The sequence below is a fragment of the Poecilia reticulata genome, chromosome 22 (assembly GCF_904066995.2).
Source record: "Poecilia reticulata chromosome 22, P_reticulata-male-v2, whole genome shotgun sequence".
Lineage (NCBI taxonomy): Eukaryota > Metazoa > Chordata > Actinopteri > Cyprinodontiformes > Poeciliidae > Poecilia > Poecilia reticulata.
In genome coordinates this window covers 6,289,894-6,312,802 of record NC_088851.1, presented here as the reverse complement: position 1 = coordinate 6,312,802, position 22,909 = coordinate 6,289,894, and the positions used below count along the sequence as shown (strand labels likewise).

General features: G+C 39.0%; 3 protein-coding genes across 3 annotated transcripts in view; 2 read left to right on the top strand and 1 right to left on the bottom strand.

Moving 5' to 3' along the window:
- Positions 1–690: 690 nt before the first annotated feature.
- plek2 (pleckstrin 2) lies at positions 691–6,063 on the top strand. The gene is made up of 9 exons (XM_008398904.3): positions 691–843; positions 980–1,144; positions 2,212–2,396; positions 2,491–2,582; positions 3,120–3,307; positions 3,422–3,523; positions 4,587–4,670; positions 4,886–4,964; positions 5,546–6,063. Exons 1-9 carry the CDS (start codon positions 790–792, stop codon positions 5,671–5,673), a joined length of 1,077 nt encoding a protein of 358 aa, XP_008397126.1. The 5' UTR covers positions 691–789; the 3' UTR covers positions 5,674–6,063.
- A 1,373-nt stretch (positions 6,064–7,436) lies between these two features.
- LOC103458242 (galectin-related protein B) lies at positions 7,437–12,021 on the bottom strand. The gene is made up of 4 exons (XM_008398905.3): positions 11,826–12,021; positions 11,453–11,538; positions 10,208–10,388; positions 7,437–9,419 (listed from the first exon to the last, which is right to left on the bottom strand). Exons 1-4 carry the CDS (start codon positions 11,949–11,951, stop codon positions 9,276–9,278), a joined length of 537 nt encoding a protein of 178 aa, XP_008397127.1. The 5' UTR covers positions 11,952–12,021; the 3' UTR covers positions 7,437–9,275.
- Positions 12,022–12,628: 607 nt separating this feature from the next.
- The window catches only part of zfyve26 (zinc finger, FYVE domain containing 26), a 35,146-nt gene continuing 24,865 nt past the window's right edge, over positions 12,629–22,909 (top strand). The window contains exons 1-11 of the mRNA XM_008398902.3: positions 12,629–12,727; positions 13,707–13,979; positions 15,082–15,157; positions 15,296–15,382; positions 15,487–15,618; positions 17,783–18,122; positions 20,526–20,650; positions 20,770–20,934; positions 21,524–21,612; positions 21,709–21,860; positions 21,956–22,153. Of these exons, the coding sequence (XP_008397124.1) occupies positions 13,753–13,979; positions 15,082–15,157; positions 15,296–15,382; positions 15,487–15,618; positions 17,783–18,122; positions 20,526–20,650; positions 20,770–20,934; positions 21,524–21,612; positions 21,709–21,860; positions 21,956–22,153 (1,591 nt within the window). The 5' untranslated portion in view covers positions 12,629–12,727; positions 13,707–13,752. The remainder of the gene's footprint in view (positions 12,728–13,706; positions 13,980–15,081; positions 15,158–15,295; positions 15,383–15,486; positions 15,619–17,782; positions 18,123–20,525; positions 20,651–20,769; positions 20,935–21,523; positions 21,613–21,708; positions 21,861–21,955; positions 22,154–22,909) is intronic.

The window sequence follows — 22,909 nt, the reverse complement described above, 5'->3', positions numbered from 1 at the left end:
ACCCTAGTTGGGGATCATTCAAATGATTTTGTAGGATCATTTTTATCGTCTTTCCTCAAATAAAGATGTCATTCATTCATTCATTCATTCATTCATTCATTCATTCATTCATTCATTCATTCATTCAACCATTAGGCAATATGGTTGAAAGAGGGGCAAAAAAGTTAAGTCTGCATCTAATCTCATGACTTGAGTGTTATTGTTTCTGTTTTTGATTCTATTTGAATGTAAATGTTGGACTCACATAAACATTTCCCCCGGCCTTATTCTTCTGGCCTGTTCACGTTTTACAGCAACCAATTAGAAAAACAACAATCTTTGGAAGGAAAAAAAACATGATTATTTTCCTTTGCTTGCTTGTCTGATTAACTGTGCACAGAATCCGTTGTGTCCCACCTGGATCCAGCTAATGCAGATGAGGACTGAGGAACATGTCCCTGTTTCAGTTCAAGGACCTGAAATCCTCTCATACCAAACGTGATTGAGAGTGAAGTTGTTGCAGGGACCGCCAGCTGGTCCCCTTCAGTCCTGGCGTCTTTGAAGGAGAGAGAGCGCCATCTTGTGTAAACGAGCAGCAATTGCTTCCTTTTTCACTGTGTGGGTTTGGGTTAAAGAGGAGAGGTGTGTAAGTGGTGGTGTGTGTGTGTGTGTGTGTGTGTGTGTGTGTGTGTGTGTGTGTGTGTGTGTGTGTGTGTGTGTGTGTGTGTGTGTGACTCATTCATCCTCAGAATAAAAGCATGAGCAGGCAAGAAGAGGCTAATCAGACTTTTTAACCACACACTGAAGAACATGGACACAGACAACAAAATTCCTGTCCTAAGAGAGGGCTTCCTGGTGAAGAGGGTAAGAACATTTCGTCATTATTATCATTATTATTATTATTATTATTATCAAAACGTATCTGAAGTGTAAATTTTAACTGAATCAGATTCCCCACATAAATACATGAGTTTAAAAAGTTTTTAAAATGTATACTCAGGGCCACATAGTTCACAACTGGAAGGCCCGCTGGTTCGTGCTGACGCCCGATAAGTTGCTGTACTACAAATATGAAGGAGGGAAACGGGATTCATGTCAGAGAGGGAAAATCCTGCTGAAGGACTGCCTCATAACATGTCCGTTCCTGGAGTATGAGAATCGGCCGGTGAGTTGTTCGGGAACATAAACACACTTTAGAAAGGAAAATGACTAAATTTACACAACAACCAAACGGCATCAACATAAATTTGGACGAAAGTAACATTTAAAAAACAAGAAGAACATGGTTTCACACTTGTACATACTGTTATACATTGTCTTCTTTCTGTGGTGTGGATGGGTAATAATTTCCATTCTGAAAACGTAATTAATGTTTAAGTGGAAAAACATTAAGTTCGCACAGCCTTTATTTCTGTTAATTATGATAATTTTCCGCTTTCAGGTAATTAAAACATTTAAGAGTATATTAGAACATATCAATAAAAGATTTTAAGTCCAAAAAAGTGAACTTCATGAAAAATATGTTTCATACTTTGCTGAAAGATTGTTGCAATCTAAAAAATGAGGCTAATCTGACTGAATATTCAATTTTCTACATAAGCTGTAGAATATCTAAAATATTTTTTATTTTTCCAATATTGATTTAATACCATGACAATTAGAAGTCAATGTTATCATAGAATTAGATTTTCATGCTGTTAATGTCTGAATATAGTGAGTCTATAAAGCTGAAGAACGTCAACAGCATGTGTCAGCATGCTAATTAGCTAGCTTACGCTAGCTAATTAGCAGATAAAGTGCTAACGTTATCACAGGTGTACAAACTCATTCGTAAAAATATTACCAGGTTTAGGGTCATTAAAATTATTATGTAGAATCATTTTATCATCTTATTTCATCCTAGACTATTTCAAATTGTCTGGAAAACAGTCAATCTCCTTCTGTTCTCCTCAGTAACCAAAGAACTGGGTCAACTGTGACCAGTTAGCTAGCCCCCCATCTCTTCTGTCCCAAGAACATTAACTCAGGATTTGGATTTAAAAAATAATAATAAGAAGAAAAAAAACAGTTTGTTTTTTTTTTGGGGGGGGGGGGGGGGGGGTTGCAGCACCACTTGCTGCACTTCCACACCTTCAATTATAAGAACATTTATAGATGCCAAGCATCAAAGAACAGCTCACGATTTGCTCTTTCTGTGTTTTTTGTTGTTGTTGTTGTTTTCCTTCTCACTAGCTTGCGTTCAAACTCCAGACCAAGCATGGAGTGGATCACTTTTTGGAAGCTTGTTCCAGGGAGGAGAGGGATGAGTGGGCTGCTGACATCACTGCCGTGGTCAACAACCTGCAGGCGACTGACGGTGGGAAGCCGATGAGCCAGAAAGATTCTGCCCAATCCCGCTTACAAAACATCAACCTGAGGTAGGTAAACCCGACTGATGCATTCGCTCCCACGCGTTTGTTTTCACCGTCTTAACGTCTTACTGAGGCCCTGTTACTTTACTCTCTTCTACAGCAAAGTGTTGGACTCCATGTATGATGTCCACAGTGGGATTAAGTTGAGCAACCATGTGGAGCAGGGAAGCACTTACAGCAACTGCTTTTCAGGTGAATCATTATTTATTTATGACATTTGAAGCTCTGATCTGGTCTGAGATCATAGACTGGGAGGCAGAACAGCCTTTTAGCTACATGATTGTGTTTTAAGGGCTCGGTTCTGTTCAGGCACTCAGACTTTTGCATCCAATCTCAAAACATTTTTAAGTTACATTTATGGACAGATTAGCACAGGGATAGACTAAGTGTATTAAGCGATGAACAATAGAGAAAAAGTGAACTCAAAAAAAGGAATTTCTTCTCTTTTTTTGGCTACTATTTGGAGTGAACAGAACGGGTAATGTAATGTAATGTTTTAAGGCAGGCGGAGTACTACTTTTCAGGAAAATGAAAACATGGAATATAGGATTATGAACTTATGTTTGTATTGTTCCAGTTATACCAAAATCTTGCCTTGGGAAACATTTTCAGATTTTTATGGTAAATCATAGATTTATACAAATTAGACAAAGGACTTAAACTGCCACAAAAAGACATGAACATTACGTGTCTGGAAGAATGTGTTCCCAATGCGTGTCGTCCCTGCAGGTTCAGCGGTGGTGGACTGGCTGGTGTTCATGCAGCTCAGTCTGACCCGCGGGGAGGCCGTGACCTTGGCCTCTGCTTTGCTCGAAGAGGGCTTCCTGCGGACCGTCGGCCAGAGGAGCGTGGAGGCCCTTCGCACCGCCGGCCTCAGTGAGCAGTTCATGGACGACTCCACTGCCCTCTACAGCTTTGTACGCTACTTGGATTTTTAGCGTCTCCTTTCTTGCACCAATTTTCATGTTAAATCAGCTCGAATCGGTGAGTCCATTTAAAATGTTGGCTTCATTTCTTGTGCTTTTTCCCAGCCTGACAGCTTCAAAAAAAGAGGCAGCGTGAAGTCAGAGAGGTCGCTGTCTGCAGCGGAGCTCAGTGGCAAAGTCGTAAAAAGGGGATATCTGCTGAAACAGGTGAACTTTTTTGAGACTTCAGTAAATTTTGGGATGTGAACACAGTTTTTCACCGAGTCACTCAAACCTCCAAGTGTCACGTTGGAACGTCGAAGAGAATTATTGCTTTGAAATTGGAATTCAAATGAGAAAGGCGGAGCTTAGTCAAGGAATCAAAATCCAATATGGCTGCCTTTAAGCGAACACAGTTTATTGCTGCGTTTTCGACATTTTGAACCGTTTCACAAACACAATATCATACAGTCTACATTAGCTGAAATGTTGCCGAACTGGTTTGAAAGAACAAAATGAAAGTTTGTATGTTGTTATTGTTTTGGCTAATAGTAGTTAGCATGCTCACTGAGCGTATACAAAACCATTCTATTCTTTTGAATATTATTGAATAGTTTATTTATTTCAGTAAGTCAATTAACTGAGTGAAGCATGTTATGTACAATAATTACACACAGGCTGATACTTTCAAGGCTTTGCTTTATTCCTGGTAATTAATGTTTTCCTGCTTACAGCTACTGAAAACACGACATTTAAGATTAAAATATCACATCGGACCAATAAGAAAAATATGAATTCATAAATTTGAACTTAACCAAGAGTATGTTTAACACCCGCTCAAAGGTTGTAGTTTTCAAAATGCACTTTTAATCTGACAGATGATCTTCATGGGAATGCATTTGCTAATTTATTCATCGTGGCTGAAAAGGATGAAATCCTGCTGTCTTTTTAAACAGTTGGGTTTAATCTCATTTCAACATCCAAGTTCTGACCCGACATTTTTGGCTGGTTGGAACACATTCCCTATAAATGTGATTCTTGTGCCTCATATTTACTGTGTAAATACCACTGAAGCTAAGCCAAGAGTCTATAATGTTAGCGCAATTAAAACATTATTTCTTAGAGGTAAAACAGTGACAGTAGCTATTAAACGTAACAACTTGCTTGCTTGTAACTCCCCTCCTATATTATAAGACATTCAGTCCATCTTGAAGGTGTGACACAATGCCCTTTGACCCTGGGAAGTCTTCAGCAGGTCATGTTTGAACTTCTGGCTAATCTTTAACTGCAGGGCCACAGAAGAAAAAACTGGAAGGTGAGACTGTTTGTGCTGCGTTCGGAGCCTGACTTCCTCCATTATTATGACCCCACCAAGGTGAGCGCTCGCAGTGCTGCAGAACATGAGCTATAGGAATGCCTTAAATCAGACAGAGTGAATTCCCGCTCTGTTTGTTTTTGCTGCCACTTTTACAAGCTGGGAGTCTGACGGTGGTGTTACTCATAGCAAACTCATCATTATCGTCATCGTCGTCATCATCCTCGGCTCCTTGTATCTGACTTAATCTCTTCCGTTCTTGTGTGACTTGTCAGGATGACATCAGCCCTGTTGGCGGCTTCTCCCTGCGAGGGTGTTTGATATCCTCTCTGGATGATAATGGAGTTCCTTCAGGTGGGTTAACTAAGATTTCAGTGACTAAGTTGCCTAACTACTTTAGAAGTTTTACCTACATTTTTGTCTAAATAATTTGATTTTCACCCCGTGTTACCACAGCATTTGTGGTTGCTTTGGGCACCTGATTGGCTAGCTATGAACGGCCCTGAGTGTTGCTAGTCTCAGGCAGCTGCTTGAGCTCCCATTGGTCAGTCAAGATAGGAAGTGAAATTCCCCAACAAAACAACCCAATTTGTGTTATTTTTGCTAGCTGAGTTCTGGGTCCAATGTTAGATAGATTTAATTCAAATTCAAATTCCAAAATACTTTATTGATCCCAAAAGGGAAATTAAATGTTGCTGTAACTCATTTGAATACAAGACTCTTCAAATCAAAAAGACCACCTCTTTATTTTTGCCAAAAGATCATTTAGATAAAAAAACAAACAAACAAAACACTTTTGCCAAAAAATAAATTAGACCATTATTTTAGGAAGTGTGTGCTTGCCATTTCGTTTCAGTGTGTTTCATTTCAGATCTGATATAATTTGTAAGTACACTGATGCTCCATTGACATATTTACCTTCTCCCGTTACACAGGTGTGAAGGGCAACATTCAAGGCAACTTGTTCAAAATCATCACAAAGTCGGACATTCACTACTTCATCCAGGCTCCGACTCACCAGGAGAAGATGGACTGGATAGATGCAATCAGAGAGCACACGTAGAACTGCTGTGTCCAGAATATTTAACATATCTGCAGGGATTAACTTTTTTGTATTTTTCTGTGAATGAACTCTCACTATAAGACTAATAGACACTTTATACATAGTCACCATTCTCTTATGTTCTTGTGTGAATATTTGTAGTTTTTCAGTAGACGTTTCAGAAGCCCTTCAGTGGTAGGAATTTTTTTTATACGTTTTTCCTAATTGTGTTTAGGTTTAACCGTTTGTAATTCAGTTTAAATGTTAGCATTTGGACAATGCTTCTTATATATATTTTTAGCAACTGAACAAGTTTGTAAATTTCATTTTCTGCTGTTTTGTTCTTTCGACATTTCAAAAATAAAGAAATAATGTTATTTATTCAATTAGCAGTGTGTTCTGTCATCTTTAATCACTGCCGACAATTTGATCTAAAGCGAATTTTAGTTGGTAATAAGAAAGGCAGCATAAATAGGAAACCAGAAATAAATAGCTAATTCAAAAAAAGTTTTAACAAAATTTAGATTTGGAGAGTCTACTTAAAAACATAAAGAAAAAGCATATGTACATGCTAAAAAAAAGCTGATAAAAAAGAAATCTGTCATCTGAATATCTTGCATAATCTCATTACGGTTTAAAGAATAATTAATATCTCTGTCTAACTCCTTTAGCAACCTTTTACATTTCTCCTTGTAATTCATTGAAGAAAACTCTTATAGACCACTGGAGTTATCCTTTTTAAAAAAAAAAAAAAAATCTGTTAGCTTAAATACAGAATTAAACTAAAATTTAAACATTTTCTCGGCCGCTTTAACTAGGAGACAAGATTTTATATTGGTTTTGCAGTGTATTGTCTTGTAGGATCATTAAACAGACATTCAATTCCTTTGTGTTTTATGTAGCTCCCAATCGGTTAAAAGATTTAATCAGATCAATCACACTCCAGGGCTACAAATAATCACTTTGGAAGACTGAAATGTAAACATGCACATTTTCAAAAATTATATTTAAATAAGTGACATTTTTGCTTCAAACCAAAATTGCCTGAAGATTCATACTGGTATGAATGAACGTTTAAGAAATATTAAATATAGTCTGGCTATGCCTTGGTGAAAGGATAATTCATTGTTCTTATATATACACTACCTTGGTTTTATCCAAACTTCCAGGGTGTTTCGTTTTAAAGCAAAACTTGACAGCGAGCACAGCCCTTTGACTATCCTCGCTAATCTTTTTGCTCACATTCGCAACTTTGCATTGTTGATCGCAGTACAAGTCTGTGTAGCGTGCCGCTTTGAACCGAGTAACCCTCCGTGAACGAGAGGCTTTCGGGTCAAAAGAGGTAAAGCCATTAATCTGTCTTACGTCATTCTAGCATGCTGAAACTTTTTAGACTAATCGTATGAATTAACGCCTTAACCTTGACGGCTCCGTTTCCTGCTAGAACGCCTTTTAAAAAGTCTTGTAGATGAACTTGGGGAAATTCCTTGAGTCTGACTCAAAAAAATTTCCTTCAGCAAAAATGTACAAGCAGGGACAAGAAAAAGAATCAGCAAGTATGTGTTGCTATCGCTAAACTTGTGTCCTCAGGCGCTTCCAGATGTGACAGACAGACACTCCCACTCGGCAAGCTGAGTCCAGCTTTTGTCAGAGTGACTCAAACGCAGCAGCTCTCGTCTGGCTGGGGCTAGATCAAAAAGTGGCGCAACACCTGAGTCATATCTTGGATTTGATGTCAAATCCAAACTACAGGCCCACATACAAAGTGCAGCAGAACAAACAAATAACAAACAGATTTGATTTTATTACGGTGACTTAAGTATGAAAATATGAAACCTTCCAGTGAAGGTGCCAAAACAAAAAAAATGTTAGCTGAACAATTCGTGAACGCTTTTTCAATGTCGAAGGTGATTTACGTGCGAGTCTCAGTGTACGGTTGTGCTCAGGGTAGCAGCAGTCCAACATCACTAACTACATCAATCAAGGTGAATGATGGAAATATCCCTCTAGATGAAAAAAAAATAAAAAAATGTTAGAAAAACATAAACAGTGGTAACATTCATGTTGCTAATTCTGTGTAACTAAATGGAGCTTGATCCAGCGGGTCATTCATTCTGTTAAAGGACAACTTTTTGCTCTTATTTAAGGACTGAGTGGTTACAGTCCATTCATCTCTGAAAATCAGAATGAAATGGGTCATTTAAGACATTATTCATAATAACAGTGTACTTTGATGGAAAAAGTTGGAAAGGGGAAAACGTTTTACAACGAGGCGATTAAAGAAAACAAGTTAGTTAGCGAGCAGCATCCTGAATAACAGAAAATCAAGAATAACATTGTGGATTGATGTTAAACATGTTGTTTGTGAGGCAAAATAAAACTTTTCCCACTCAATGAACAAGTTCTCAGAAGCTGTGGTTCAACTGGTCATTTCTACCCTAGATTCTCATTTCCCTCCCTGCTCTGTCTGGGATTTCTCCCATTGAGCTTGATTTCTCCAATTGCAGTTTGCTTGTGAGGGGTTGTAGTTCTTCAATGGCAGCAGAGGAAGTGAACAAAGCCGTTCAGTCCGTGTTGGTCACGCTTCATGATTTTGAACCTTCAAGATTTTCTACTTTCCTCATTTTTTAGAGATTTTTAGATTCGTAACAAATTTGACCCATTTTGGTTTTGGAATCGAAAGCTCCGCATTCCCAATACACGTATATGGAAGAGATAGTCTCATTAGAATAAGACTATTTTAAGATGTTGAATTTATAACAATGACATTTTATTCTGAGCAATTATGTGTATGCATTTTGTTTTCTAATTTAAAATTTGCCAGTTATTGCACAGGATAGAAATTCAGTGGCATAAATTTGTTGCTTAAAAAGAAGTCTGATTCTAGAAAAACTATAGTTCTTCCACAATTGTATGGATTTAAAAGCAATTTTAAGCTTTTGCTGACATTTCAAAACGTGCTGCCATTTTGAATGCAACTGTTTGGGACAAAATGAATCCAATATCAACTGAGAGAACTCCAAATACAGTGCTGAGTCTTTCAGGGCATGCACTAACATAGGCTACTTATACGGTTTTTACACCATCAATTCTGTTGTTATGTCACTGGGCACAAAATCGCAATCTTCGCTATGTTTTCAACTTCAAAAACAAAACAAACTCTAGGAAATGAAAAGCTTTCAAAGGTTAATTCCAGAAAAGTCTAAGACAGGTTTCTGAAACCTCTTTTTCTGAAGGGATAAAAACTAATGCAGAGTTGTTGACTTGCTTTTCCTGTGGCTTCAATGGCGCGAACAAAGAGTAGACGTTAGATCGCGTTCGCAACAATTCACAACAACTCAAAAGCACATTCCTCATTCGATTTAAGACGCAAGACGACTGCGGCTACGTTCAGTCGGCATCTTCAAGTCTCCAGTCAGGTAATCTTAGCGAAGGCACTTTGTCTCAACATAGGATTACGAGGCTGGTGCAACTTTGTCGGCGAACTAAAACGGTGAAACATCCTGATGACGGCGACTGGAAAAAAGAAGTTCTAATCTAATGGCGGTGGGTGTACCGTCCCCCCCTCCCCCGGCGGCGTGGGGGAACCCTCAGTTCAGCTTCCTGTGGGCAAGAGGCCGGCACTAGGCAACCTTGGTGAGCTGTAGGTCCCCGAAGACTCTTAAGGCGGTGAGGGAGGCGAGCTTGGAGATCCGGTGGGTGAAGCCACACAGAGGCTGGCCGTCCACCAAGATGCGAAACTGCTGGTGTTCACAGACGATCTCCATCTGGCAATTAAATGGACAACCTGTTATTCCAGTGAAGGAGCTTTAAATAATTTTGTACCTATTTAAAGGTTAAGAATATCAAGATAAAGGCTCGAATCATTTTTTGCCAAAAATAATTTTTGTAAAAAAAAAAACTAAAAAAAAACTTTTTTGCAAAAATTATGTTTCATAAAACTACAGTATATATCTTCTGATGTAGTCTCAGTTTACAGCAACAAGCCAGTCAATCAATCAATAGTATCACATTGATTTACTATTTAAATAGATTATATTTGTGAAGCGGAAGAGAAAGGGCGTGTACTTTTTCAAATGTTTTCCAAAACAAAACAAAAAAAATAAATTTCTTCCGCTTGTTGTTGGTGAAATTACTTAAGCTCAGCTTGTTTTGACACGTTTGTGTGCAGGAGTTTCTAAGTCTGACCACAGATTTTCTAGTATTTATCGGTCTCCGCCTAAAAGGGGCTGAATGCAAATATTTATTTGTAACTACTGTATTTTTGTCTGTCACAGAAAAGACCCCAATAAAGTTTGTGATTTTATGGCTCAAACTTTATTGAGCTATAAAATCATTTGCTATATTTACAGAGCCTCTACAAGGCTCTGTAAATATAGCAAAGGGGAAACGATGACAGTGACTTGTTGGCACGGCAGCTTATGCTGCAGGTTTAAACGCTGAATGGGCGAAATCAAGGCTGCAGATTTGATCATTTCTCTAAAAAAAAAAAAAGAAGAGAAATGATAAAATCTCTACAACAGAAAACTCCTGAGTACAGAGCTAAAAGAAATACCTTAAAGGCTTCTCCGGGTGCAAAGGGAAAGAAGGAGAGTGTGTTTTCACACGGACCCCACTTCCCAGCCAAGCGGGCGTTTCGTTGGACAGCCTTATCCGTGAAGCTGACCTTCAGCTGCAGACCCACATCCGCCTCTAAGTCTTCCTCCTGAGGCTTGCAGGACACGGTCACCTCGATGCTGAGTCAGCCACACGCACACACACACACACACACACACACACACACACACACACACACACACACACACACACACACACACACACACACACACACACACACACACACACACATCAGGGGCACATGAATGTGGTGCTGGATTCACGGCTCCATGGTTAAAAATGAGGCTATAAATTCCATGTCCATCTTTCTTTATTTTTCTAGGAGTTACCAACGGAGCAGTGACACCTGCTGGCCATTTTTTAGAACTGTAACAATACAGTATGAACTGTCAGAAATAATCTCGATGAGTGCCTCTGATTTTAGCCAATGTAAAGCAAGAGAAATATTCACTTGAGAAAGATCTGACGGTGGTAGCTAAATATTTATATTTATGTGAATTTATATCACAATAATACGTAATTTTCTGTTTTTATAGAGAACATCTCGGAGGGTATGAAGTCACTTGTTTGGTCTACAGCATTTACAGGTTATATTAAAACAGATTTTTAATATCGCATTAAGATTTTATCATCACTTTTGTTAAAAAAAATTTCAAATTAAAATATCCATGCATTTATCACGTAAACCTCAGAGAATATGAATTTGATAAAAATAAGAGGATGCAATGCACCGTTACTGCTTTCTTTATTATTATTATTATTATTATTGTTATTATTATTAGTAGTAGTAGTAGTAGTAGTAGTAGTAGTAGTAGTAGTAGTAGTAGTAGTAGTAGTAATTTTTTTTCTTTTAAAAAATCCAAACAGATGTTAACAACCAAAAAAAAAAACGAAAGAAAGAAAAGAAGAAGAAAAAGAAAAAGAAGAAATGTCCACAGTGATTAAGAGTTTATGGGATTTGCGTTTCTCCCACGCTCACTCACAAACTAACCCTAATCAGGCATCACGCAGACATTTTCCAAAACAGGGACTAGCTGGATGGTTGGCATGCAGTCACTCACTAAAAATGCTGCTTTTCCTGTAAACAAGGGTGTAATTAAGAGTTCAGCCGGTGAGCTGCTGACAGTTTAATAAAACGAGACTTTTATTATGCAGTTTTAAGACGACAGCTGTGCGCACTAACCTCTTGGGCTTTTTATCAATAATTCCCATGACAACCAGTTTCATTGAAGGCCGCATCCCACCTTTAATCTCACCGATGTACTGCCCCTGCAACACAAAAGAGACACGTATTGATGAGGCTGACGCGGGATGAGGCCCGCACCATCACGCAGAGACCTCAGCTGAAGCAGATATAAGAGGCCTAAATGCAGACAAAGTGTACGGCCAGCTGATGTGCGATCAGTTGCACCGGCGGGAACAATAGCTTCTTTGATCCAGATTGGAAACAATCAGTAACTCAGTCGCAGTCACCGTTCCAACCAGATGGATATTTTTGGATAATAATAACGCGGCAAAACATGCATTTCAATACAAGCACAACGGATGTTACATACATTGTCTTTCTTGTCCTGGTCATCCATTCCACTCGGGGCGTGATGCAGTGTGGAAGCTGGGGCGGTGATACCAACTGAGGAGCGATTGACTCTGCCTCCCAGCTGGCAAATCCCGCCTGTTGCCATAGAGACCGGCTCCTATTTGGGAGGTGATGCTGGAAGACAGGCACAAGAGTTGAGGTGCCTCGTTGCCCAGATTGGCGAGATACGTCACAGGGCGTCCTCCATATTGTGAGGGGCAAGTTCACCTTGGAGGACAAAAAATACCACTATGGGTTCTGCAAACATCAAACAGTAAAGTTTAAATTAAACAAATTTCCATGAATTGTCTCATAGGTAGTAACTTATGTTATTTGTAGTATTATAAATCAAAGTTACTCACATAAAACATTTGTAAGACAGACACAAGAATTGTGTGATTAAAATTCCCATAAACTTACATTATAATAAGTAATATAATTAATGAATACATTTATTATTAATTTGTTAACATTGTTGCAGATTAGACTTAATGATAATTTGTAATGTAATAATAATGATAATAATAATGATAATAATAATAATAATAATAATAATAATAATAATAATAATAATAATAATAATAATAATAATTATTATTATTATTATTATTATTATTATTATTATTATTATTATTATTACGTTTGGTTTATATAAGTATAACTTACTCAAACATAAATATTTAAATAAAGTATTCATTTGTAAACAGAAGCGTCAAAGTGACTGTATTTTCCGGATACACCTGAAGGCAACATTAACGCCCTCCTCCTCTCCACCTTTCAGCTGATGTTTGTCACATGACCTCCGTTATACAGCTAGCATAACATGTTGAGAAAAGCTTTGCTTCGTAGGTTGAACTAGCTGGGGTTCCGTCAGGGAAATGAGTAAGTTATTGCGTTTTAGTTTTGCTGGAAAATGTCTAAATATGTTATGTGTTATATGTGAAGACCGAGCTTCCCCGACGGACTTTTACGGAAGTAAAGTTTAAGTTTAACTTAAGACACGAGGAATATTAGGCAGACTTGAGGGTTAGCTGTCAAATCAAATGGAAGCCGAATGGCAATTACGAGACATGTCAGCCTTTGAAAGTGTAACCGAGAAACCAAAGTTTCGTTATTTAACTAGTCGAGTTTCATTTTGGGTCTTTTTTAATGGTCATGTTGTGGTTTGTTTGCACTGATAAAATCTCACCTCTGTTGGGTGCACATTTTGGTGATCATAAGGGGGGGTTTTGTGTGCGTCACGTTTAAACACGTTTCTAAAAGTACAAACTTAAAATGGTTTTGCTGAAATAACTTTTCCCCAACTTTTGTACAAATTATTGAACATAAATATAAACTAGTTAAATCAAACACTAAATCACATTAAAACTATATTTTGTCACTAGTCTCAGTTTCGCTCTAAATATGAATTAAGACTTTATATTTTCCTTGAGAGAGAATACACTACAGAACTTTGGAAATAGTCTTACTGTAAATCTAAAATAGATCTACTTAAACTTTTTCACATTTTGTCACGCTATAACAAACTCCAGTGCATCTTGATGAGCTGTATCGACTCACAAATTAGGTGAGTCATAGGACAACAGAATAGAGATTTCTGGGCGATGTGCAAAATGTTATGTGTGCATCAAAGCATATTAATAACTCAGAATAGTCAAGCCATAAATGCAGTTGAAAATCTGGATGTTAACACACTCTCCATGGAAAATACTTCAGCAAAACCCCCACAGGTTATACATGTTTTATGAGAAAAACTTTTGGCGTCATAGACTTATTTGTGCGTTTCACCACGTATAATGTGAGATAACAGTTGTTGTTTTTTTTTTTTTTTTGCATAAACTTTGATTTGTTTCTGCGTCAGGTGACGAAAGGTCAAAGGTGCCACTCGGTGTGACTCCCCGGCTGTGATGCCCGAGCTGAGGCCCGTCACGGCGGAGGCCGCCGTGTATCCCTTTGGCCGTGAAGCCGAGGCCTCGCTTCTCGACCTCTTTGAGCACTTCAAGAGCTGCCTGCAGCATGGAGAGTGGCAGCTGGCGAGCGCCTGTGTTCCCCAGCTGGTCAGCTCTCAGGGGGAACTCTCCGAAAAAGTGCGAAAGATAATCAGAGCTATCATCTGCCACCCTTACGACTTAAAGTGAGTCACCTGGAGGATTAAAACAACGTTAAGTCCAGATATTCACAAATGCTGCATAAGAAGACATGTTTTTTTTCTTCATTAATTCAGATTAAATCTTATGTTTTAGGTTAGTTGGGATCCCCAGAATTGTTAGTTTTTTGGTAAGCACCAGAATAGAGTGAGATTTTTACATTTTTAAAATTATTTTTATGGGTTTTTTTTCAGTTCTCTAACATTGTTGTTACTTCAGTGGTGGCAGCATCACGCAAAATTCACCAATCAGAAATCAGCTCAAGGAAAGCCAGGAATAAGTCTGTTATAATAACAGATTTTACCTTAGACGACAAATTATCCCTGTAGTTATTGCGATAAACGATAATATTGCTGGTTTAAGACCGTTTTCAAGTAATATATTTACAATGGCATAATAATGCAAATTTGCTCTCTCAAGGATCAGTACACTTGAATTTTGTAAAGAACACTTAACTCTGGAAGTCGAAGACACTTGAAAAAACAAACAACCAAAAAAAACAACATAACAACCATAATAAATAAAACGGAAATAAAACACATGCATCTGAAACCATGAATAAAATGGATCATGAAGACTCGGTAAACAAAATTGCCCTTCAAAAAATATTAATCATCATGCTTACTGTTGACAGGCTTAGTCAGGAAGTTAAAGTTTGGATCTTCTAAACGGACAATGACTGCTGAACACCAAATTAGCTACAATTTGTTGTTAAGGACAACAAAGTCCATGAGTGAACAAACATCTCAGCTTTCTTGAAAGTCTGTGGGTGGAGCTAAAACGGTGTGTGTGTGTGTGTGTGTGTGTGTGTGTGTGTGTGTGTGTGTGTGTGTGTGTGTGTGTGTGTGTGTGTGTGTGTGTGTGTAGAACGCATTCAATTTAAAAAAATTAAATTCTGTCTCATCTTCCATTTAGCAAATGGTAATATATATTCATCCTAACTGGCCCAATACAGGAAAAGGTTTGTCTAATTTAATGCCCGACTTTAAAAAACAGTTTACTTCTTATGCAGTGCTTAATAATATCTGGTTTCAGCAGTATATGTAAAGATATCTCGTTTGTTTTTGCTGAACTCTGTACATTTTGTAGATGGGGTTCTACTGGCAGTCCGCACAAACTGGCCTGGTTCTGGCTGCAGGTCTTGGAGAAACGGACTCAAGACCAGGTAAACCTGCGACACGTTTAACGTCTGCGTTTCTTCCTAATCCCAATCCCGTACTGCTTCTTGTCCTTTTTGTTGACGCCGTCACTTTTGAAATCAGCCTTGAAAATGGCGTCTAAGCTTTGCGGGTTCCTTCTCCAGGTTCCTCCTCACGTCAAACGCGAGCTGGAGTTCCTGCTCCTCCTGGAGGAGCTGGGGTCAGAGGGCATACCAGAGGCTGATCTCAAGGTTTTTCTTCTTACATCCTGGCTTTAAATGTGAAAAGTGAAAAAAGGAGACATGGATCCAACAATAAAAATGAACGCTCACCTGTGGTTTGTTTTTTTTTGCAGGAATTGCATCAGGCTTTCTTGGCATCCCAGTCGGGGGAACAGGCGTCACTCGCTGCTGTAGAGTCTTGCCTTCAGACTCTACTGGAAAAGAAGAAACCGAGACTTGCCCTGACTTTGGCCCATTTCATACAGGTGAAGTCAAAGTTTGGGGTTTGTATTTGCAGTCAGTCAGTAGATGAGTTGACTGCATAACATTTGTAACGCAGGATTTTGCATTAACGGTGAGAAGAAGATGTAGTCTAAACCACAGGATAAATCCAATATTTCGCTTTTGATAAGTGGGAGTTCAGCTTTAAGTACAGAAGTAGAACCTGGGGAATTTGAAGCTGATTGTTAAACACAATTTTCACTCAAACTAACCAAAATATGCGCTTCATAAATGTCACTTTTCAACTGTCCTTTCCATGCCTAGCAGAGAATATTCTCAACCCTCGGATCATAATCGCAAATTTTTTATTTTATCCAAATTGTTGACTTAAACCAACAGATAGTGGCTCCTGATTGTATGTTGAAAATCATTTACAAATGAAGTTGTGAGGGATGTTGTATTTATTTGTATCAAGCCCCCTTTTCAACTTGATACCTCTAAATATAAAACACTGACATCGTCAGCTAGTTACTACATAAAGTTCATCAAACGTTGAACAAAAAAGTGGCCTCTGGTCCTCCTAAAACCCTGGGGCTCAGTTCGGTTGAAGTGAACTCTGTTGCGATTCAAATGCATGTATGGATGCAGCCTACAACGCAGGGCATTCTGGGTAAATACAAGCAAAACAAACGTTTGTATCTAGCGCTAGTGGGAGAAATGACTCGAGGTCTTTTACCAACAACAAAAGAAGAATCCTACATCCACTAAAACCTGCATTTTGGTTTACATTTTGCGAGGAAGAAAGTTGCTCTCATGTCTTCTTCTGAGGACTTTGTGTTGTTTCCTTTTGTGGTTCTTGGTGCAGCGCCCCCACAGGTGAAGAGCTGAACAGGTTTTTCGACTAGTTTGGGTTGTTTTACGCAGACCGCAGCAGCTCAGCTGAACGTGGAACAAATGCTGCAATTTTGGTCCCAAATAGAATCGAGTCTAACGGACTATCAGGTGTGAAAACACCCTAAGTGAACAACTACAGATGATAGATTTAAGATCATGACCAGAGAGCTTCTTCTCACAGTTTAAAGAGTTTGACTCAAAGGGCTTAACACCGCACAGTGTTACCATGGGTTAACGGCGCCAAGAGAGATCCAAAGCTCAGTTCTCTTTAATGCTTGGCCTTCATGAAACAGTGGCAGGAAGAAAGCAATTGTTGAAGGAAAACCTCAAGAAGTTTATCACAAGGAGGGGGAACAATAACCTGTGAAAGCAGGAGGTTGGGTTAATTGAGACCAAAGTTGAAGTCTCTTGCTCTGGATTCAAAATACCATGTGTGATTAAAAAGAAATCCAACATTGCACGTTACACCTAAATGCATCATTAACATTTTGCAAAGTGATTCTTTCGTGATCTTGTAACCCAGATACAGAACAGTCCTGGAAGAGGCTGCAAAAGATTGAAGATTGTGGCGGGAAGTTTGCATCTGATTAGGACAAGACTAGACTTCCTGCTAGAGCTACAGTGAGATGCTTTAGATTGAAGCACATTTCATTTATTTAATTAGGACGGTGCACATTAGTCAGCATTACAGTAATTTATGTTGGTGTAAAAATGCATGATTTAGAACAATAGCCAAATTAAAACAAAAGAAACAACCTCATTGCGAAATTAACAGGACAGAACACATAGGTCTATTAAAACGCCAAAAATAAGAAATAATTAACAGACAGAATCTAAAAACAGGATACAAAACTCTCAGCAATAATCAGTGGAAGACATTACGAATGGGTAACCAGTGGTCCAGTCAAAGTCAGAAAAGTTAAGACGTATCCTCAGGAAAACCTGCAGCTGTGTCTGCAGCAAAAACTGTTTTTGCAAAACATCGACTCTGGGTTTCCATGGATCCTTTTCTGATTTTTTTTTTAAATTTAATTTATATATGCAAAAAATTTTGCCAGCAGCCTGTTCTTGCACTTTATTGTTATTCTCTAGGTATGTTGTGTTTCATCACTTAAAATCACAATGAATTACACTGAAACATGTGGGTTTAGCATCAAAGTTTTAAAGGGGGTGAGTATCTTATCAAAGCCTGTCAGTGATCAAAAGGTGTTGCTGCTGGTAAACAATCCCAAACCACCGTTCTTCCACCACCAACAGTGTCCAACAGTGCAACATAAATATCTAATTAATAATTTTCCTCCCCGTCTCCTGCAGGATCAGTCGAGCAGCGAAGGCCGGGCCCTGCAGCACAAATTCATTCAGCACCTGATGAGGAAGCTGGGAAGCCCCGAGCGGAGCCCGGAGAGGGCGGAGCAGTGGGTGGAGGAGATCTACTCCGTCCTGGCTCTCATGCCGTGGAGCTCGGACCGAGGCGCACCGCAGCTGGAGGCGCTGTGCGAAGCGCTGTGGTCGGCCCGAGGCGGCCCCCTGCGGGAGGAGAGGATCCTCGGCTGCCTGCTGCGGCCTCGCTGCAACGCGCTCGTCTCGGTGTACTGCTCCACCGCCCAGCGGCTGCAGAGAGACCACCTGCTGAGAAACGCGCCTGAAACGCAAGGTGGGGGTGGGAGGCATGAAGCGAGAAGCACCAGCAGCGTTTGCGCTGAGCAAATTGGAATTACGTAAATAAACTGTCTTAATTGAAACGTGGTCATTCCAAAAAGTCTTTCGATACGTTTTTGCGCTCGGATGAGGTGGATTTTTTCGGCCATCTTGAAATTAGTGTACTTCTCAAAACTGCGATGGATACTCTTATTTCGCATCACACAATCAAGGCTGCGCATTTGATCGTTTCTCTAAAATCAACAACCCGTTGTTACTACTGGTGGAAACGACAAAACAGACGACAGGAAACGGCTGGAGGATGTTGATTTCTTTTTTTTAATGACTAATCGCATGAACAAATGTGATTTTAACTGCATTTATTATTTAATCTGAACACCACAAAATTGTGTGGGGGGGTTTCGACATTAGTGGAATATTGACAAAATTTGTAATGGAAACTCACTTTCTGACAGATAAATGAATAATTATTTAACCGGACCAATATCCAAGATAGATAAAAGTATAAAAAATCTACCAAAAGCACGTTGATAAATGAATGAATTATCCACTCAATTCCTCTAATCAGCCTTGTACAGGGGGGAAAAATGCTTTTACTTAAACTTTTTTTTTTTATGTTTTGAAAAAAAGAGGATTGACTTGATTAAATTAAGACTTCCTTCTGCTCTCATCATGAGCTCAGATAATTATGATCAAGTTTCACTCAAGTCCCATGATTCTTGGTCAAGCGACTCCCATTCTTGCCTTATTTGTAAACATTATTTAAAATTAAATTTCCCTCTTAGAAAAGAAGTGCTTGTAAATCTAGTAGAATACTTCCTGTGCAGCTAAAGTGAACAAACCGCACACTGATGAACTTTAATGTAATGTTTTAGCTAGACTGCTTTCCAAAATGATTCGCACATTTTGTGCTTTTCCTCCGTTTGCCACCATGACATTATAAATTTTAGTATATTTTGTTGGGATTTCATATCACAGACCAACACAAAGCAGTGCAAAATTCTGAAGTTGAAAGACAAAAGATGTGCTTTTATAACGTTTCCTTTTTTTTTAACCAATAAAAATCCAAGTCTTTGTGTAGTCTACATACACGTATTTAGCCTGCTTTATTCTGAAACCCCCATTCAGAACTTGCTTTACATTTATTTATAAATCAATCTCTCCAGAATTTTGCAACCGTATCAGTGAGTTTTTTTTTCTTCTTTTGCTACTTTCTGAATATTTTCAAGGAATTTAGCATCTTTGTTTCTCCCCTTCCAAAAATCCACACACAGAAGAAGAAAACATAACAAGCAGACACAAACACTTTTATTCTTTAAAGGATTTGAATCGCTCAGTATAAGCAGACACTGACATAACCACGCTCGGTCCTCTGCGCTCATGTGTGACTGTAAATGCGACTTAGTCAAAAATCCCAAAAAATGTAGCCGTTTTAGAAGAAAATTTACAATAAACTCACAATTAGCAGGAAAACTGTGAGGATCTGTTGATTAGATGTTTTTCACTGCTCAATTACTGCAACAAATATGCTTAAAGAGAACATTTACAGGGACAGTCTGACGTCTCATTCGTTCTGGATCTGGACTTTGAGAAAGGCTTAAATTATAGAAAATTATTGAAGATGTGGTTTCCTTGACGACGGCTTTTGTGTTGTTTTATTTGACCAGATAAAGCCACATGACTTTATAAGTCAGTTCCTTTTCTTCTAAACGTGTTTGTGTGGGAGAGTAACGCTTGATCATTTAAAAAGTTATGACCACAATTATTTTTGACCATTACAGTAATCACGTTTAACAGAAAAAAACTCAGTCAGTTTGGACATTTATTACATTTTCTCAGTTTAAAGAACAAAATAGGACCTCGTGCTAAAAATAGGAGAAAGTTGAAGCTTTAAAATAGGTTTCCTTTTAGCAAGGCAAGGGAAGAAATGTAGATTCCCTTTTTTCCCCTTTTGAATCTCACTTCTGCTTTTGCAGCCTTACAGCTTTGCCACATTTAAACTGGTGTTAGAAAAGCTGCAGCTGTTTTGTTCCTTCTTTTGTCTTTATTTGTTCAATTATCTGTTCTCTAAATCTGATGAACGTAAACGTTTGCCCAAAAGTTGCTCCGTTTATAGGGACATAAACTTTTAAACATAAAATAGTTATGTTTAAAAAAAAACAGAACTATTTTTTTAACAGTCTTTTGCATTTACCGTAATTTAGTGCCGCTCCAAAGAGGCCGCTCCAATGAGGAAACTCCATTAGCTGACCTTTGCAGTGTAACTTTGATGAAACTAAAAAAAAAATAAAAACGTTAGCTTTTATTAAGCTGAAGCGCTGTTATAATCACAGCAAATGAAAATACTAAAATTCAAATTTCCTTTTTTAAAAAATTTTTTGTCTGTCCCCCTTTTTAGTGGACCTACCTGAAGCCGAGAAGCTCGCCCTCAGCTTGTGTTGCCAAAACGATCGTCCTTCTGCTTGGAGGACCATCTTCTTCGAGTGCCTTAGCAGTGGCAAGCATTTCCTCGAGCAGGTTTTGGTAAGGTGCCAGTTTGGTAAATCGAGAAAGGGATTTGTTTTTCATTTAAAAAAAGATTGATTAAAAAGTGAACGTGATGGAATTCAGCCGTGCCACTTCAGACCGTGTCTGTCCTAAAGGTCACGGGGCTCGACCTGATGAAACACGAGGAATACGGCGGGCTGAGGGATTTACTGCAGCTGGAGTTTCGGCCTTTGTCTCGTCTGCTGCTGCTGCTGGGATGGAGTCAGTGCCGCAGCCTCGACGCTGCTCAAACGCTTGTGAACGTCCTTCACAAGGAGCAGGTGGAAACCAAAGCAACACACCTGCTCATGCACCCACTTCACTGTGTTCCACCTTTTAGAAGTGTCACCGCTTTACTTTTAGTTTGAACCGCATGTTTTTAGAATTTCAAGTAGCATTGCAATAAATACTACTTGCTGTCACAATAATCTAACATGCTGACTGTTACAGTTGAAATGATGCCAAGCAATAAAGCAATTAATAGCATGATACACTAAAAGTTGCATTAAAAGTCAATTGAAAGTGTCAACTTTGCATTGTTTGGTAAATAATGACACTTTTAATGCAAAGTCCATTAACTTTGCATTAAAAGTGTCATTTTCTTACTGAATGACACTTCATGATAACAGTCATATCCATTCACGAAGACTCCTTCATCTTCATCATATTTATGACAATATTATGTCAGTCTTATGCAAACCTCTTCAAATAAAGTTACTGAAAATTTTAATAAACTTTAATACTCCTTGATACTCAGCCCATGCCTGCTTTCCAAAACAAATGTGATCGCTGACCATCATATTTTTTTCACTTTGTCTTTATAATGCTTTGCGAATGCATTGTTTATGTTTTAAATTCATTTTTTTCCAGAGTTCAGCCAATGACTTGGTTCTTCAGGACTTCTGTAACCTTCTGTCCTCCCAACTGGGAATTCTTGAGTGGTGCAAAAACAACAATCCGTAAGCGCCTTGTTTCTCTGTTTTTTTAGAAAAAAAGTTTTTATACATTTTAAATACATTTCATAGATAATATGCTTGGCGTGTGTGTGCGTGCAGAGAGATATCCATGGAGGCCCTGCAGACACAGCTGCAGAATCTGGACAATCACTCAGCTCTTTACATTCTGCACTCTTTGACTCCTTTGCCTGAGTACGAAGAACGCAGGATATTAGATCTACTACAACAACTGCCAAATTCCCTTCAAACAGGTTTACGTTGTACATTTTCCTCCCCAAGCAAACATCGGCGTTGACGCCGTCACATATTAACTTGTCGCTTTGGTTCCTGGTCTGATTTCTTGCAGAAAACGCGGTCAGTCAAAGGGCCGGCGTGCAGAGAAACATTGTCCTGTTCCAGGGTTTCTGCGCCATGAAGTATGCAATCTATGCTCTGTGTGTCAACTTTCATAAATACTCAAATTGTACTGAGTGCGAGTCCACGCAGCGTCACCAGTCCACAGAAGCTAAAACGGATACAAACAAGACTTCAGCTTCCTCAGAAGGTAGGAGACTGTGGGTGTTTTCACACCTGATGGTCTGGTGGACTCGGTTGGACTGGGGACCAAAATTGGGAGTTTTTGTAACATTCTCAGCTGCTGCGCTTCGCTTTCACACTGCACCGTGACAAACGGCCCAAACTGTTTGAAAAACCTGTTCTCTCTTTTGCCTGTGGTGGCGCTGCGCCAAGGACCACTGAAGGAAACGACACGAAAACCTCAGAAGAAGACATGAACGCAGCTTTTTTTTCCTTTGCAAAACGTAAGCAAAAATGGAGTGGCGTCACATTTTGGCGGTTACAGGATTTCACTTTTGTCGTTGGTAAAAGACCACAAACCATTTTTCCTGCTAGATGGATCTGTGTGTTTGTTTTGCTAGTATTTACTCAGAATGCCCTGCGGCATAGTCCGCTTCCTGCTTTTGGAGCGGTTTCGGGTCTACTTGGCATCCACATTCATTTGAACAAAATAAACAAAACCTAAGCAAACACAAGAGAATAACTCCTGCAGGAAAGATGGCCGATCGTCTTTTACCAAAGACAAAAGAGAAATCCGCTAAAAATCTCACAATAGTCCAATTTTGTTTACGTTTTGCAAGGAAGGACCCAAGGTTACACTCATGTCTTCTTCAGGAGTTTTTGGGTCATTTCCTTCAGTGGTTCTTGGTGCAGCGCCCCCACTGGCGAAGGGGGAAACAGGTTTCTCAAAGAGTTTGGTGCAGCATGAAAGTGAACTTCACCACACACTGCAACCTAATAAAGG